The sequence below is a fragment of the Zonotrichia leucophrys genome, chromosome 1, assembly GCF_028769735.1.
Source record: "Zonotrichia leucophrys gambelii isolate GWCS_2022_RI chromosome 1, RI_Zleu_2.0, whole genome shotgun sequence".
Taxonomy (NCBI): Eukaryota; Metazoa; Chordata; class Aves; order Passeriformes; family Passerellidae; genus Zonotrichia; species Zonotrichia leucophrys.
In genome coordinates this window covers 48,640,295-48,655,594 of record NC_088169.1, presented here as the reverse complement: position 1 = coordinate 48,655,594, position 15,300 = coordinate 48,640,295, and the positions used below count along the sequence as shown (strand labels likewise).

The 15,300-nt window shown below is 41.1% G+C and overlaps 1 protein-coding gene across 2 annotated transcripts in view; it reads left to right on the top strand.

Annotated features, from left to right (window-relative positions):
• Positions 1-6,311: 6,311 nt before the first annotated feature.
• Positions 6,312-15,300, top strand: part of NDFIP2 (Nedd4 family interacting protein 2) — a 45,047-nt gene continuing 36,058 nt past the window's right edge. Inside the window, exon 1 of one of the 2 annotated variants that reach the window (XM_064712952.1) lies at positions 6,312-6,514. In XM_064712952.1, the coding sequence (XP_064569022.1) occupies positions 6,479-6,514 (36 nt within the window). In that variant the 5' untranslated portion in view covers positions 6,312-6,478. The remainder of the gene's footprint in view (positions 6,515-15,300) is intronic. The other variant, XM_064712944.1, reaches the window with a different exon arrangement.

The window sequence follows — 15,300 nt, the reverse complement described above, 5'->3', positions numbered from 1 at the left end:
TTTAGAGCCCTTCTGCATATTACCAGCAGCATTTAAGGCTTTCAAGCATAGCACTGCTTTCTTTGTCTCCAAAATGACAGGAATGCTGAAATATCATGCCTGAAGCTACCTACACATACCACACAATGGAACAAAAGCTAGCTTCAGTGGAAATCTCCACTGAAGATTATTTCTCAACATTTATTTTTCCTTTCTGCCACTGTAGCCCTTTGTTAAATCAGATGTTGATGGAGACTTCCACTCAGATTCACCAAAGGAAGCATTTTTTCCAGAGCTACATCCTTCTCAAAACAAGACTATGCAAAAGACCTGAGCAACTTTTATGTGTTTGCATATTACTAATTCCTGAGCAGTGACAGAATAAAATTTGGCAAGTGTATCTGAAATAGCAGTGTGTATTCTGGCAATGGGACACAATGTTGATTGACTGTCAGCATGCTGGAGCAGTGAAAAAAGAGCATTTTTCTCCATGTTTAAGAAATTATCTGTTGAGGTAAGTGGTTACATTCACATGCTACCTAAGCTTATGTGGTAAATAACAGGTAAAATCTATGTACATCAGAAATCCTCTGAAAGTCATTTGAGGAGTCATTTGAATGAAGAAACTGAATGCTTACTCAATAGGAAACTCGAGGCATGGGGCCTTAGCCAGAATTTAGGCTGAGTTAGCACTTGCTGGCTAGGTCTGGTTGATGATCTGGTGGTTAACAACACTTCTGTTTTATTCTGCTCTATTTCTGTTTGTGTTCTGCCTTATGCTCAAAGGAGACTAAGCTGGCATTACAAGGAGCCACTTTAACAGCTCAACAGCTCTGAAACCACTGTGTGGTTTTTAATGCAGTTGCATTACAAACACAGAATACAAGGGGGGGAGTTCATAATAGAAGATGTTTATAATTTATGCAGAGCTGTATTTTATGTAGAAGAAAATCTATTTGGGCACAAAGCCTGCTCAAGAGCTGGATTTATGGAGAACATAGACAGTGATGAACAACTAAATGTTATTTAGAAAAACTCACTAACAGTGCTGTGCAGGGCAGTGTTACAGCACATCTGATTTGAATAATCAGCATCATTTGGGTAACTGAAGAGATCATTTTCATCTTATAGCTTTTTCAAATAGATCTTTATATTGTGTTGTAAGCATTAGGAGAAATGCCAACACTTCAGACTTAACTGATTTAGCAGTAAATTATTGTGAATATATATCCAGCTTCCTTCTGTTCCTGTAGGACAGAAACTATGCTTTGCAGTTAATACTTACAGCAACATTGGCACTACAAGAGCAAGGAGTTACTTGTGTATCTATTGCTTAGTCTATCCTTTTCTAGTTGTATAAGAAAATGATTTTCGGATATCATCAAGTCCTTAACTGATGGGATTTTGTTTTGCATACAGACAATATCAAAGTAGCTTTCAGATAACTAGATTAACAAATATTTGAGTATTTTTTCCTACAGAATATATGCTAAAACTGTTTTCTACTTAATCATGCCATATTGATGTTACAAAAATGAAAAGTATTGCCAAAATCAGAATAGAAATATCTTGTCCAAATAAGACTTCATAACCGCATTGGATTTCTTCTTGTAGTATGCTTCTATATTGACTTCTTATGCACTAAGCCTACAGCTGTCTGTATTTTCTACCATTTCCTCCATTTTTTCCCCCAACAGATTTCAAGGGTTTGGGGATTGCTTTGTTGTTCATTGGTTTCCAGTTGGAGGTCTTTTCTCACATATTTCCCACATTCCTTCACAGTCTGGTGTATATTTACATTCTTTATTCTGTATTTCAAATTTACTGTCATCAGTTTTATCAACTCTGACTGACTTCTGCACATTCTGTTCAACCTCGCTTATTAAATGAAAACTTCAAAGCCATAGAGGGATTTTTTGTTTGTTAAACATTGTGTATTTACATAATAGCACATGTTGGCAACTGTCAACATCAGGTTTTTAACATCAGATCTATAGCTGAAAACACACTGAAAAGCTAAGCCAGATAAATTTTAGAAAATTCTAGTTATTTCTCAGCTTTTGACATATGTGGTTTGTTTAAGCCAACTTCCTGCTTAAAGTAACTATCTAACCCCATACAGGGATCACAAATTTTGTGCAGTTTACATAACCAGGAACATAGAACTAAAACCAAACAGCTTATAAAAGGAGCTTGAAAATACAGAGGAAAACAAATACAGTCAATAAATTCACAGCCTGCTTTAGGATCGGTCCATGAGTAAATTAAGTACATTAATTTCATTAGATTTACATTTGGGAAAAAATATTTATTTCTCACTGACATTATCTGTATTAGACATTTAAAAACAGATGCTAAAGGCATAAAATTAGCTATAAAACATGAAATTTTGTTTCCCAGGTTTTGGAAAGGTATGTACAGCTTTTATTCTTAAATTTTTAAATTATTTATATGGGACAGCAAGTAAACTACTATAGTAATTGCAATATTTACTTAAAATAGTACAAAATTATGTACTATAAGTGTAATAAATATTTGTATATAACCAATATAAATATTTGTTTATGTATCCTTATTAAGATAAAATTAACTTAGTTCTGAAACCTACCTACTTAGTAAGTTCCATAAGAAACCTTAAAAATTTGAATGAAGAAATGAAGATAAATACTGAAGAAGAAACTGGTGAATAAATGTAAAGATAAATACTGTGCCTTTTTATTTGCTGGCCATTGATTGAATAATGAAGGAAAAACACGATTAAAATTTCTAACAGTCCTTGCCTTTGTGCAGTTCAGACTTGTCTGAATTCAGATGCCGTCCTTCAAGACAACTTTTCACAGAACTGGGCTTGCAAGAGCTGTTGTTACCAAGAATCTTTTCTTGGCTCATTTTCATGGTGGAACAAAGTTTAAACTATTGTAAGTTTGCTGACTAACAGCAATTAAGTTTTTTTTCCTAAAAAAAACTGTCTGAAGCAATACTTCCTTTTAAATGTAAATTTGAAACTATTTTGATTACATGCTATTTAGAGCACTATTTCTGTTTCTTTAAATACAGTTCTTTGACAGCAAAACAATATTTTAAGGATCCAAAATATAGTCCTAACCATTACTGTCATTGCAGGCCTGCTAAAGTTTAAGGAGGTCAAAACAAAAAAGTAAATTTTAAAACTAGCATTCAAGGGTTTTAGTCAATAGGACAGTCCAAATGATTTGTTCATCTAAGTAATAAAGTCCTAGCACTTCTGAAAGACACATTTCCTACATTCAACATGTATTCTGTACAAGGGAGTACAGAAGAAATATGGACTCATGGCAGAGAGTCCAGCAAAGAGCCACGAGGGCGATGAAGGGACTGGAACATCTTTCCTGTGAAGAAGGTCTTTGAGATGTGGGGCCCTGCAGCCTGGAGCAGAAATGCCTCATGGGGGATCCCATCAATTTACACAAATACCTGAAGGGAACTGCTTAGCAGATGGAGCCAGGCTCTTGTCAGCAGTGCTCTGTGTCAAAACCAGCACAATGGGCCCACACAGAAACACTGGAGGCTCCCTCTGAATATCAGGAGTTTTTGTTACTGTGAGAGTGACTGAGCACTGACAAGCTGTCACGAAGACTTGTGGAGACTCCATTATCAGGGATATTCAAAAACCCTCTGCTCCTGGGCAGCTGCAGGTATCCCAGCTTGAGCAGATGGCCTCCAGAAGTCCCTTCCAACCCCAACCATTCTGTGGTTCTGTGATGTTTAAGGAACCCTAGTGTTTGCCAATTTCTTTGCATTATAGATTAATATTATGCCATGGTAAAAACCTCTGCAATCAGACAGTTAAATGAAAATATACAGATAACACTTTTTTGAAAATACACAGATCTGAAAGAAATGCATGATCTGTTTTTATATTTTGATGTTCCAGAAAGAATGAGAATCAATATAAGGCATATTTAAAGCCTAAATTGGTCACATGGCCTGCTTTCTTATAAGTGCCATAACAACACTTATATTCCTGAAGTAAAAGAAGTTTGGTCTCTGTATATAAGTTAGACCACCCATCCAAAATTTGTCCCTAATTATGAAACTCCCTCTCCATACACAACTCTATTATCTCTACTGAATCTGCTCCTGCCTCTGCTGACTCTTCTCCCAAGCACGATGGAATATTTTCCTATTAAATGCACTTTGGTTCTCACCTATTGTCCTTTCTTCCCTTTAAAGACATAAATTGCACGAGTTCAAAACTGAAGGTTTCATCTTAATATATGGTTACTCAATTTTATTCCAGCATTTGCAGCGTCAAATTCCAGTTTCTAAGATTGTACAGCAGAGCTGAGACACAACACTTAAAAAGCCATGGAGATCAGGTGACAATTTCTTGAGCAGAGATGTCACATGCAGCACTTCAGAAAATGTTTGCTTTGGAGATAATTGTTGCTAACGGCAGAGAAGATGTTAAACTAATTACACCAATGGTCCAATTTCCATGTCCCGTGAAATCTGGAAATATAATTAAGAGGGTTTGGAAACTGAAACACTTTGCAATACTCTGTACAAACTTTCTTAAACTCAAGATGACCTTTACTAATAACTGTTCCTTAAAGGACAGAATAATTAAACGTTTATTATATATAATGAAGGAATAGGAGAAAATCCTGCTAGGAAAATATTAATTCATTTCTAACCTATAGAATCCTATCCATTTCTAACCAGCTTTGTTTCCTAACTGCTGATGCTTTTGATGTGCAACACAGTTGTACAAGAAACAAAACAAATGCAACCAACAGAATAGGCCTGCACTTTCCAAACACGTTTTTCTTTTCATTTGGATAGCTTTAGTAACTGCTGCAGTAGCCAGGTATGGGCTGCAAGCAAGGTCCCAGGCACACACACAGCGTCTCACGCTTCCACCTCCTCCTCCCCTATAATCCTGCCTGTCTTCACTCCCACCCCATCTAGAGACAGAGCTCCAACAATGGAGCTCTCTCCACTTCCCCGCCCTCCCACGCGCACGCAGTGGCGCTTCACCCCGCTCCCCAGGGATGGCAGCCTGCGCAGGGACACTCACCCCGCTCCCCGGGGATGGCAGCCTGCACAGGGACACTCACCCCGCTCCCTAGGGATGGCAGCCTGCACAGGGACACTCACCCCGCTCCCCGGGGATGGCCGCCTGCACAGGCACACTCACCCTGCTGCTCAGGGATGGCACCCTGCACAGGGACACTCACCCCGCTCCCCGGGGATGGCAGCCTGCACAGGGACACTCACCCTGCTGTTCAGGGATGGCAGCCTGCACAGGGACACTCACCCCGCTCTCCAGGGATGGCAGCCTGCACAGGGACACTCACCCCGCTGCTCAGGGATGGCAGCCTGCACAGGGACACTCACCCCGCTCCCCGGGGATGGCAGCCTGCACAGGGACACTCACCCCGCTCCGCAGGGATGGCAGCCTGCACAGGGACTCACACCCTGCTGCTCAGGTCAGCAGCCAGCTGGGAATGGTGCTGATGACCTGAGCTGCAAGATGAGGTCTGCATGCCGGCCATCAGTGACAGCCAGCTCTGCGAGAGCATTTGCCTTGCACATCGGCTACAGAGCAGCACTCGCGAACTCTCCTCTCCGCTGCAGCCGAGAGATGAATCTCCGGCTATTTGAAGTTGCTGCACGCCACAGCTGCACATCTGGCAGTTCGGGAACCTAGAAATGAGCCAGCCGCAACCCATACACCTTTATGGGTGCGGGCGTTTTTAACTGGTTTTACATCCAGGAGGTCATAAACATCTGTATATTTAATTTTAGGAGGAAGAGAGAGGAGGAAAATCACATTTCCTTGCCACAGAACGGTGCTTTGCCTTCACAAGAACAGCAGGCAAACGGGCTCAGCATTCTTAATCACTTTAGGTAGATGCCAATTCAAAATCGCTGTCCGGGTCCCCAATATGTCTTCTGTGCCATGTTGTACTTCTTCTTGCCCCATGGTGATCAATAGCGATAAATATCCAGGCAAGGCCTGGGCTGGGCACGTAACAGCCTCACTGCTGCCGAGCGAAGAGCGGCGAAAGACGAAGACACGCTACCGGCAGCCGCGGTAGAAGCACCCCGAGCTGAGCGCGGCCGGGGCAGCTGCCGAGGGCGGAGGGCACACCCGCCGAGCCCTGGGCCGAGCCAGCCCCCCGGGCCGAGCCAGCCCCCCGGGCCGAGCCAGCCCCCCGGGCCGAGCCAGCCCCCCGGGCCGAGCCAGCCCCCCGGGCCGAGCCAGCCCCCCGGGCCGAGCCAGCCCCCCGGGCCGAGCCAGCGCGGATCCCGGCGGGGCGGGGCCTGGGCCGCTCCGCCGCCGCGGGGGCGGGCAGGGGGCGGCCGCAGCGGGGCAGGGCCGAGCCGGGCGGCGGCGGCGCCGGGCGAACGGGCGAGGGAAGGAAGGAAGGAAGAAGGGAAGGACGGACCGAGCGACGCGGCGCCAGGTCGGAGGAGCTGCGGCCGCGCCCGTGCGTGTCGGCGGGCGGCCACGATGGATCACCACCAGCCCGTCAGCCGCTACCAAGTGGTGAGTGCGGCGTCCCCAGCGAGGCCCCGCTCGCCTCCCCCCGCCCCTCGGCCGGCGCGGCGGGCACGGTGCGACCGGGGCGCCCTTCCCCCGCCCCCGCTTCTCGGCTCTTATTGGCGAGGGTCTGGCAGGGACCAGCACCGGGCCGGGGCTGAGCGCGGGCCATCCCACGGAGGGGCTCTGACAGTCGGGCCTTGCTCGGGCGGCGGGGGCTGCCTCCCTCGGCCCCCGGCAGCCCCGGCCTCGGAGGGGGCGGCTGCCCGGCCTGCTCGGGAAGCCGTCTTTGCCCGCCTCCTTCTCCCCTCCCGCCGGCTCCGTGGCCGCCGGTCCCGGCCGGCGGATTTTCCCGGGCGCCTCCCCCGGCCGGGAGCGGGTGGCGGCTCCCGGGAGAGCGCGGCCGGGGAGGAAGAGACACGGGTCCTTGTCTCTGCTCAGTACGTGCTGCAGAGCGAACCGCTGGAACCTTGAGGCTTCTAAAAGCCCGTAGATATCTGGCACGGGGATGGAGTGCAAGGCCTGTGTGAAGATTAGAGGGAGGGAGGGAAGTGTGAAATGCAGGAAGAAGACTGACCTTCAGTGTGTTTGTGTATGTCTGTGTGTATGCACACGCACGAACAGGCTCTTCTCAAGAACAGTCTGCAGCTTTGTGGGTCACTGAGATCAGTTTTTCTTTTGTTCCTGAACTTAATAATGGAAGTAATCATTTAGAATACAAGGATTTTCATCCTGCCCGAATTGATTGTCTTGTTTGTTTCTCGCAGTCATCAGTTTAATGTCACTTACATAAATCTTGAGGTCATTAGCTTAAGGTCAATTATACTCAAAATATGTAAACTTTCCTGATTATTGGGTGTAAAAATTACTTAGGTGCAGTCAGTCTCCTCAAAAGTTTAAATTTTATCCTTAAACTCCTTGTACTTAATAGCTTTGCTATGAATAGAAAGCTAAAGAAGTCTGAAATCTTTGTTATTCTCTGTGATTCAAATTTCTACTGCAGTCTTCTAGCTAAATCCTAAATTATTTATCTTAGTGTTTGTGTTTTACAGCTTGAGTAGTGAAAAGAATATCTGCAGAAGTAATCACACTTATGTCTGTCCATATGTAAATAGTGGTATGTCCATATGTAAATAGTGGTATTTATATTCAGGTTGTTCCTAGGTTATGATTTAAGAAAAAATAATAGGAAACACTTTTATTATATTTGGAATATTTATTTTGATAGTCTTACAGCACTGTAGATTTTTGTATGGTTTTGGGCACTTAGATGCAGGGATTGTCACAGAGGTGACGAACTCACCACCCGCCCTGTGACGTATTCCTTTAGGGCGGTAGTTGGTCACCAGCTGCTTTTTTCTGGCACTGTGCTTCCATAACTTGGAATCAGTAGAAGTCCTAAAGTCATTCCTTCTTCTCTGCAACAGAGAAGAAAAATGCTGGCAGAGCATTTTTTTGAGAGCCTACAAACACTATCTTCCTCGAGGCCTGAGGTAACCTGGGCATGTTTTAAAAGGCCTTGAAAGAGCATATGTTATTAGAGGTCAGACAGGTAGAAGGGAAATTTTAATTTAGTTACTCAAAGGAGTAAAAAAACCCCAACACATGAAGAAGTAATTTGTCTCTGTAATATTTTTATTTTATGCTTGTTAGGAACTTCCAGTGATGGTGCTGATGCCCAGCTTTGGGTAAAAACTATTAGGTGTGGCCTTCCAAAAGGGCTTAGCTTAATGTTTGTCTGCATGAGTTGGCCTCCTCAGTTTGCTGTGTACATTAAATTGTGTAGTCATTTGTTATAAATCAGTCTGCTGTGCTCCAGAGTTTAAAATACAGGCTTGCTGATTACTGCCCCATAGGAAGGAGCATATTGTTTTAGTTTCTTTGTTATATCTGACTGCTGAAGACTGAGATTTTTGTAATGTTGTTTACTTACTGTTTTGGGTCAGAGAAAGGAAGGACCGAGGCAATTGCAGATATACTTAATTAGCAGCTGATTATTCAAGCATGTGATCTCAAGTGTTGTGATGTATTTGCTTACATAATGGCTATGATAGGTACTGAGCAATAGATTATTGCAGATTTTATGGTTGTGTCCTAGTTTTTAAAGACAAAATGTAGGAAAAAAAGGTGACTTAATATGGATAATACCACATTTTATAAATGCTTTATGAATTTAGTTTTGTGAGCTCCAGCTAGTTCTGATGTGTTCACTATTTTTTTATTTGTTTTGGGTTTTTTTTCTTTCTCCAGTGATTAGTAATAAGTACTTTTTGGCCCTGCTTGTACCTATTCTGCCTTTACTTCTAGCTAATCAGTTTGAGTCTATTCAGGGCAAGTTCTCTTCTAAATAGAAAGATTTATAGGTGTGTTTTATTATCAAAAAGTTACTGACTTGTGTTTCCTGACAGTAGCACTTAAGTAAAGTTGAAGGAGCTATCTTTCTCTTCTTATTTGTGGTTTCTTCAAGTTAGTTAAATTGCTTTAGATTGGCAGGCAGTTTAGTTTTGAGTTTTAGCATAAAAAGCCAGTTCTATGACATTTTCTTATGAAACAGAAAGTGTCTCATCGTAAAGTGAACCCTCTGCTTTTCGTATTTTTATCTCTGTTGGAAATAGCTCTAAAGCTTCACTCTGTATCTTGTTCTTCTTTGTGTGTCTGCATTTTATTTACAAAGCAGTTTAGAAATGTTCAAACCGGGCAGCTGTTAAAGGCTGGTGGTTGGAATTGCAGCAAAGTGAGTGTTGTGAGCAAAGAGCAGGCAGAACGTCAGCATTACGTAACTCTGTGCCGCGGGCATGTGTGATTTGTATTGCTTTCTGGCCCTCCTGTTTTGTCTCTCTTCGTAGGGCAAAAAGACAAATAATTGATGGGTAAGAATTTGTCATGCTTCCCTGCAGGAGTATGACATTAGAAGTAAATTAGCCAACCTTTGTTGTCTTGCTTTACTTCCTTTTTTCTTTTCCTTAGTCACTTGAATGACTGCATTCCTGTTGATGAATGTGTCTTAAATTTTACATTTGACATTCCTTGCAGGTAAAAGTCAGTTACAGCTGTATCATTTACTTACTGTTGTATTTTTTTCTATTTCTTTCCCTATTCTGCTCTTTGTTGGATAAGGCATCAAGTTTAGGAAAATTATATTAAAAATTCTTCAGTAATCATTCTCCTGATTGTTTTTACCTTCTAATTCTTTGTCATCTGTCCTTAATAGCATTACTATCTTGTCCGAAACGTCTGCTTCTAGTCCAGCCTGTTTGCAGAAAAAGTGATTGGAATGATGCTTTGTGATTCTGTACTGGAACAAAGAGGAGGAAATGCAGCTGTTTTCTGCAGCACGTAAAACTGAGAGAGCAGCTAGGCTTTAAAGCTCAAGGTTGCCTTTTTTACTTAGAAATGTGGCTTTCCAGCTAACTGAGTCATGAGGGAAGACTTCGTGTGCATGTGAGTGATTTAGGCACAGAAATTGTGTTGAAGGCTGCAGGACTTACAAGCTGTACTGCTTATGAATTATAATAACCAGTCTTTCTTGATTAAAGTTTGGGGTCAAGTAGTCTTGAGTCTTTGACTTAGGGTTTGGTCAGAGCTAAACAGGTAAATGCTAAAATGGGAAGGTAACAAACTGATTTGGGTGGGGCCAAAGGCAGCTCTCCACAATGTCAGTTCAGCTGTTACTGAACTTGCCATGCCACTGTAGCACTTGGTTTTGGTGGGATTTGTAAGTGATGGTTGAGGTAAGACTGATGGCAGCCTCCTGTTGTACGGCACTACGCAGGGGTAAAGAAATTGTGGTTTTTTAAAAGGGATCTTAGTCTTGTATAAGTTGTGTGTACTTATAGAAATGGGGCTAAGAGATGAAAATTTGTTCTGCAAACACTATAGCAAAAAACAAACTAAGATAAGGCTTTATTTTCTGTATCTGTTACCTCTATTGTCGCTGACTCTTTACTCTCCCAATGTTACTTAGTTAAAAACCTTGATCAAAGTCAAGTTGTCTTTGTAACTCTCATGAAAGTCAACCTACGCAGGAAATGTTAACAAAGAGAAATCTCTTCCTTCTTTCTCTTCCGGGGACCAAGCCTAATAGTGATTAGCAAATAAACTCCCAAATGTAGGTAATTCTATGGCTTTGAGCTTATATCTGTATATCTACTGTGTTTTCTACAGTATTTGTTGTCTTAGGTAAATTCTTATGTAATCGGTGTTACTGAACAGCTCAAGCTAGCTTAGGGAAATTCTGCTGCTTTCCACAGATATGGGGTGGTGTCATAACTGGAAGATAAAATTCTGCATCTGGAGCACTAAGTTGATAATACTGAAAAATACTGAGGAAAGATGCATTAACTGATAAGTGTTACAGTTGTTTCCTTGTGATAGTTGCACAGATATTTTTAGAGGTAGTAGGCTCAATCATAAGAGGATGCAGTTTTTCATTGCACTGACTTTTTGTACATGAAATACCTAGATTAAACTTTTAATGGCTTAAAAAGCAAATGAGACTCTCCTGAAATGAGATAAATGATGCCTTCAGACAATGGTTTGTCCTTGCATCTTAGTTGTTGTTTGGGCTGTAATATTAGCCATTTAAATTTTTAAATTTATTTTTGTAGCACTTACCTGTTAGAAATTTGTCTATTAAACAGTTAGTTTCTCTCTTGAATGAACAGCTTTAATATTTTTGTAAACATTTTTTGCCATTTTTTAAAGAAGATTCCTGCTACAAACAAGAAAGATTATAGCCATTGAAACATTCACAGATACAGTAGGGATGCAGTTAATACTTAAAGGACTACATTTTACTTTTTTTTCACTTTTTATTTAAATTTATAAGTACTTTCTCATTTTATATGGACAAGGAAATAAATTTCAAGTCTCTCAGTATGAGGCTTCTAAGTAAAGGTGCTGAGGTACTGAACAAATACAGTATTTTTTGTATACATTTAAAGCAGGGCTGTTTAACTGTGTTTTGCTGTTGCTGTCTGATTTTTTAATCTCTTGGAGGGCCACAGACATATCACCCTGCTCTGCAGCTGATTCATAGGAGGAAACCCTGGCTCACTGGTGCCCAGGGATATCAGTGGTTACAATAACTTTCTGGGTTTTTATGTGGGCAGTGGCCTTTCATTTTGATGTGGGCATAGAATGACCTAAGCAATTTTGCACACAAATTGGCTTAGTTTCATAAGTTTTACTGAGAAAAAAAAAAAATAAATAAAAAGAGTAAAGGCAGCAAAGTGTACCTTATTGTTCCACTCTGTTTTTTCACCAAAGGTCTTGGTAGGCCAGAGTCTAAGGTTGGATCTGTGCAAAGGTACAGGAGGAGAGGCTGGGAGCAGGACTGGCCTTTCTAGTGGCAGCAAGGTCTTGGTGTGGCTGAGCCCATCTTGGGAAACTGGGGGATTTTTAGGTTCTTGAAAGATGAAGCCTGAAAAAAGAGGTACCTGATTTGTGCAGTGACATGAAGTCACATAATGTAAAAAGGCAGCTTCAGGCTGTGGTGTGCCTAGTAAGTCTTCTAATCATATTAGAAAAGTTCAGTAACATGAATAAAATTACTTCAAGTAGCAGGGTTCTGAGCAGGAGTCAGCTGTGTTATGGCCAAACTGGATGTTCTTTCTGTGGTACTTGGAAAAGGAGAAGCTGTAAGCCTTCTCTCGGCTCATTTGTATCTGAAAAATGTAGTAGGGACCACATCAGGATAACCTCAGAAATCAAGCACTGCATTAACACAAAATGTTAGTAGTAGTCTTCTAGATGAGGAAAATGAGTTATTTTTGACAAATGGCTAATTACAGGCATATTTTGAAATTTTCTGCTCTGTGACAGTGTGGACAAAACAAGGAAGATGTGGCAACCGATAATGTTGTCACACCTAACTTTGTGAGACCTCAGCGTTCAACTTAGTCATAGATTCCAGTGTTTTCTGAAGTTTCATAGCCTCAAATCTCCCTCCAGATATCTAGCTATTTTGAAAAAGGGAATGAACATATACCAGTACACTCAAATCAGGGAAGCCATTTTCAAATGAAGAAAAGCAATCCTCAGAGATTGAGTAAAACAAGAATGAAAAAAATTGGCAACTTATAAAGTTGGAGAGGCACTGCCAACTTTTCCTACTGAAACTGAACTGCTGCAGAGCCAAGGCTGTGGGTTTGAGCTGCCTCAGCCTTGGGTCTCCCACTTCCTGGGCAAGTACTGTCACAAGTTGCTGATTTTAGTAAATTGGGCACCCCCTTCACCAGCTGTGTTTTTTAATGAGAATGACTAACTTTTTCTGGTTTGTGCTTAAGTCTTGTCAGGCACAGAGCATGTCTGATTTACAGTGAAAGTGAAAAATAAATTTCCATTTTAACACATAACTCTTTATTCCACTTACAATACTTAGGTATTGTTTCCGTTATCGTAGGCTAAGATTAGCCTAAAACTGAGATTGTCTAACTTACTCCTCAACCACTCCATAGCCAAAACATTAGATATTGAGTCATGTCCCCCAGCCTCATCCATGGTTGTGCCTCCAGCTGTGTTTGGAATGCACAGAACAATTTTTAAAAAGTCCTCTGATCTTTGAGTGGTGTAGATGAAATAATATCTGCAATAAGCTGTATATTGCTTTTTCTTTGTAAACCCATCTTTATTTTTCTTTAGTTATTAGGTACTTGGCAGCACCTTCTTACTTATAAAATGTGCATGTCTTGTAAAAAAATAAAGTTGGTCTCCCCACTATTGCAGCATAACTTAACATATTCACAAACATGGTTTGTCCATTTTAGCTTTGAGCAATATTTACCTGTTGAAAGTAATCCTATAAATGTTCACTGATTGTTCTTGTAGGGGAGGTCAGAGTCATGTCCTTGGTAAAGATGTAAATGTAGCTTCAGCTATTGAACATACTTTTGCTTTTCCCTGATATCTGAAAAGGTTGTGTAGGAAAGGGCCTTGAGGAGAGGTTATTGAAAAGAGGGTACTTATAGTAGCAGTTCTTTCCTTCCTGCAGGAAAGAAGTTTAGGGTTCCTTTGAAGTGGTGCAGGCTGGTGGATAAACATTGCTTTGGCAATGATTCATTTAATTAATGCTTGTCATCTTTGAGGAATAAGTGATGCCTTTGGTAAAACATGAAACAATTGGGTTTGGACTCTTGGCTGATACTGAGGTCAATTGTCTATTTGATCGTGCTACTTATGAATCAATTGTTGTATCTTGAAATTTACCAGAAACAGTCCTTAAGGTATTTTTCAAGAAATGTACTGAAGCATTAAGGCTCTTAATTGAATCTCCAGAGTTGTGGTCATAAAATTGACTTGCATCAAATACATGGAATAAATGGTTAGGAAAAAAGACTTGCACAAAAGCTGTTTGCTCCTTAAAATCTGTTCCAAATTCCAGAACAAGTGCATAATTCAAATAAAGGAGCTGGCCACTAAAGCCCTGCAGTGCTGGGCCACAGCTGATGTTGAACAGTGTGGTTTGTGTTCCTTTCTTGTGTGCCTCTTGTGGGCCTTGTTTTATTTAGCTGCCTTATAAACAAACAACCTGCTGGAAAGTGACTGCTTTCAGGTGTGTATTATCTCGCTGGCAATGGAGAGATCCAGAGAATTGTCCTTTGTGCCACATATTTTGCTGGATTGCTTTGAATGCTCAGTCAGCGCTTTAACAGTAGTGTTGAAAAAATTCCCAACTACCTGTTGAGACCTAAACATGCTATTTTTTTTTTTAAGGAAGGACCCTGAATGTTTATAAGTGTTGTGTGAGTTGCAAATCAAAATGAAAATATTTTCACAAGAGCCTGTTCTTGAAATTCACAGTGTGTTCAGCTGGTGTTGTGTATGTGTGTTTTTTTAAGCTGTTGAAATTTGTCTGTATTATCTCTATAAGTTGAGGAGCTCAACTACTCCATTTCTGTTGCTAGGAAAATGGGTTCTACTCAAAAAGTCAAGCATGACTGACCTGCTAATAAGAATAGAGTTTGCTCTTATTGATTAATACTGTCCTCTGATTTATATTTTTTTTAATGATTTCATGTTGGGCTACTGAGCCATATTGTTGCATAGGAAACTCTTTTGCTAGGCTGGCTTTATTTAAGTACACATACTAATATGTAATACATAATATTCCTGGTTTGTCAATAATCTTGAGACTTTTTAAGTTCTTCATATTTTTTCTGAAAAATTTTCAACAACACTTATGCATGGTACAGGAGACAGACACTTGACTCCTTTTTTCCCTACTTCTTTCAAATCAGAGGCTTGAGGTGAAACTGTATGCTGCTTCTGCAGTTCAGTTTCCAAAATACATTTCTAGGAGGAAAGTCTTCTTCATCTTTGTTATTCCCTCTTAAAATAAATTTATCATGTTAGCATCCTCCTGCATCATCTTTAAGAAGTTTTTGTTCTTAAGCTCTCTCATTGTACTTTAACTGAAATATGTATGACATTTAGAGTAATATTCAGTGTTTTCAATCAACATTGAATTTTGCAGCACAAATGAATGTAAGCTGAAATGGAAATTGAACTAATTGTTGAATATTGAGTCTGCTCTTGGTGATGTTTCCTGATTTTACAGGCTGTTCCCTCTACTTTTACAGTTTTCATGTTATGTATGTTCTGTGTAGACCAGGATCTACTTTCTGTACTGATTCTATAAAGCTGCTGCTGAGTCAAGACATGACCTGTGACTGGTGGTTTGCTGAAGCTGTTGGTTAGTGGCAGCTGCCCGCAAATCCTGATGCAGCACTGTCCATCATTAGGGAGTACAGGGAAAAAGAACAGAAAGTATTGTATGAGACAGAAGACCTGCC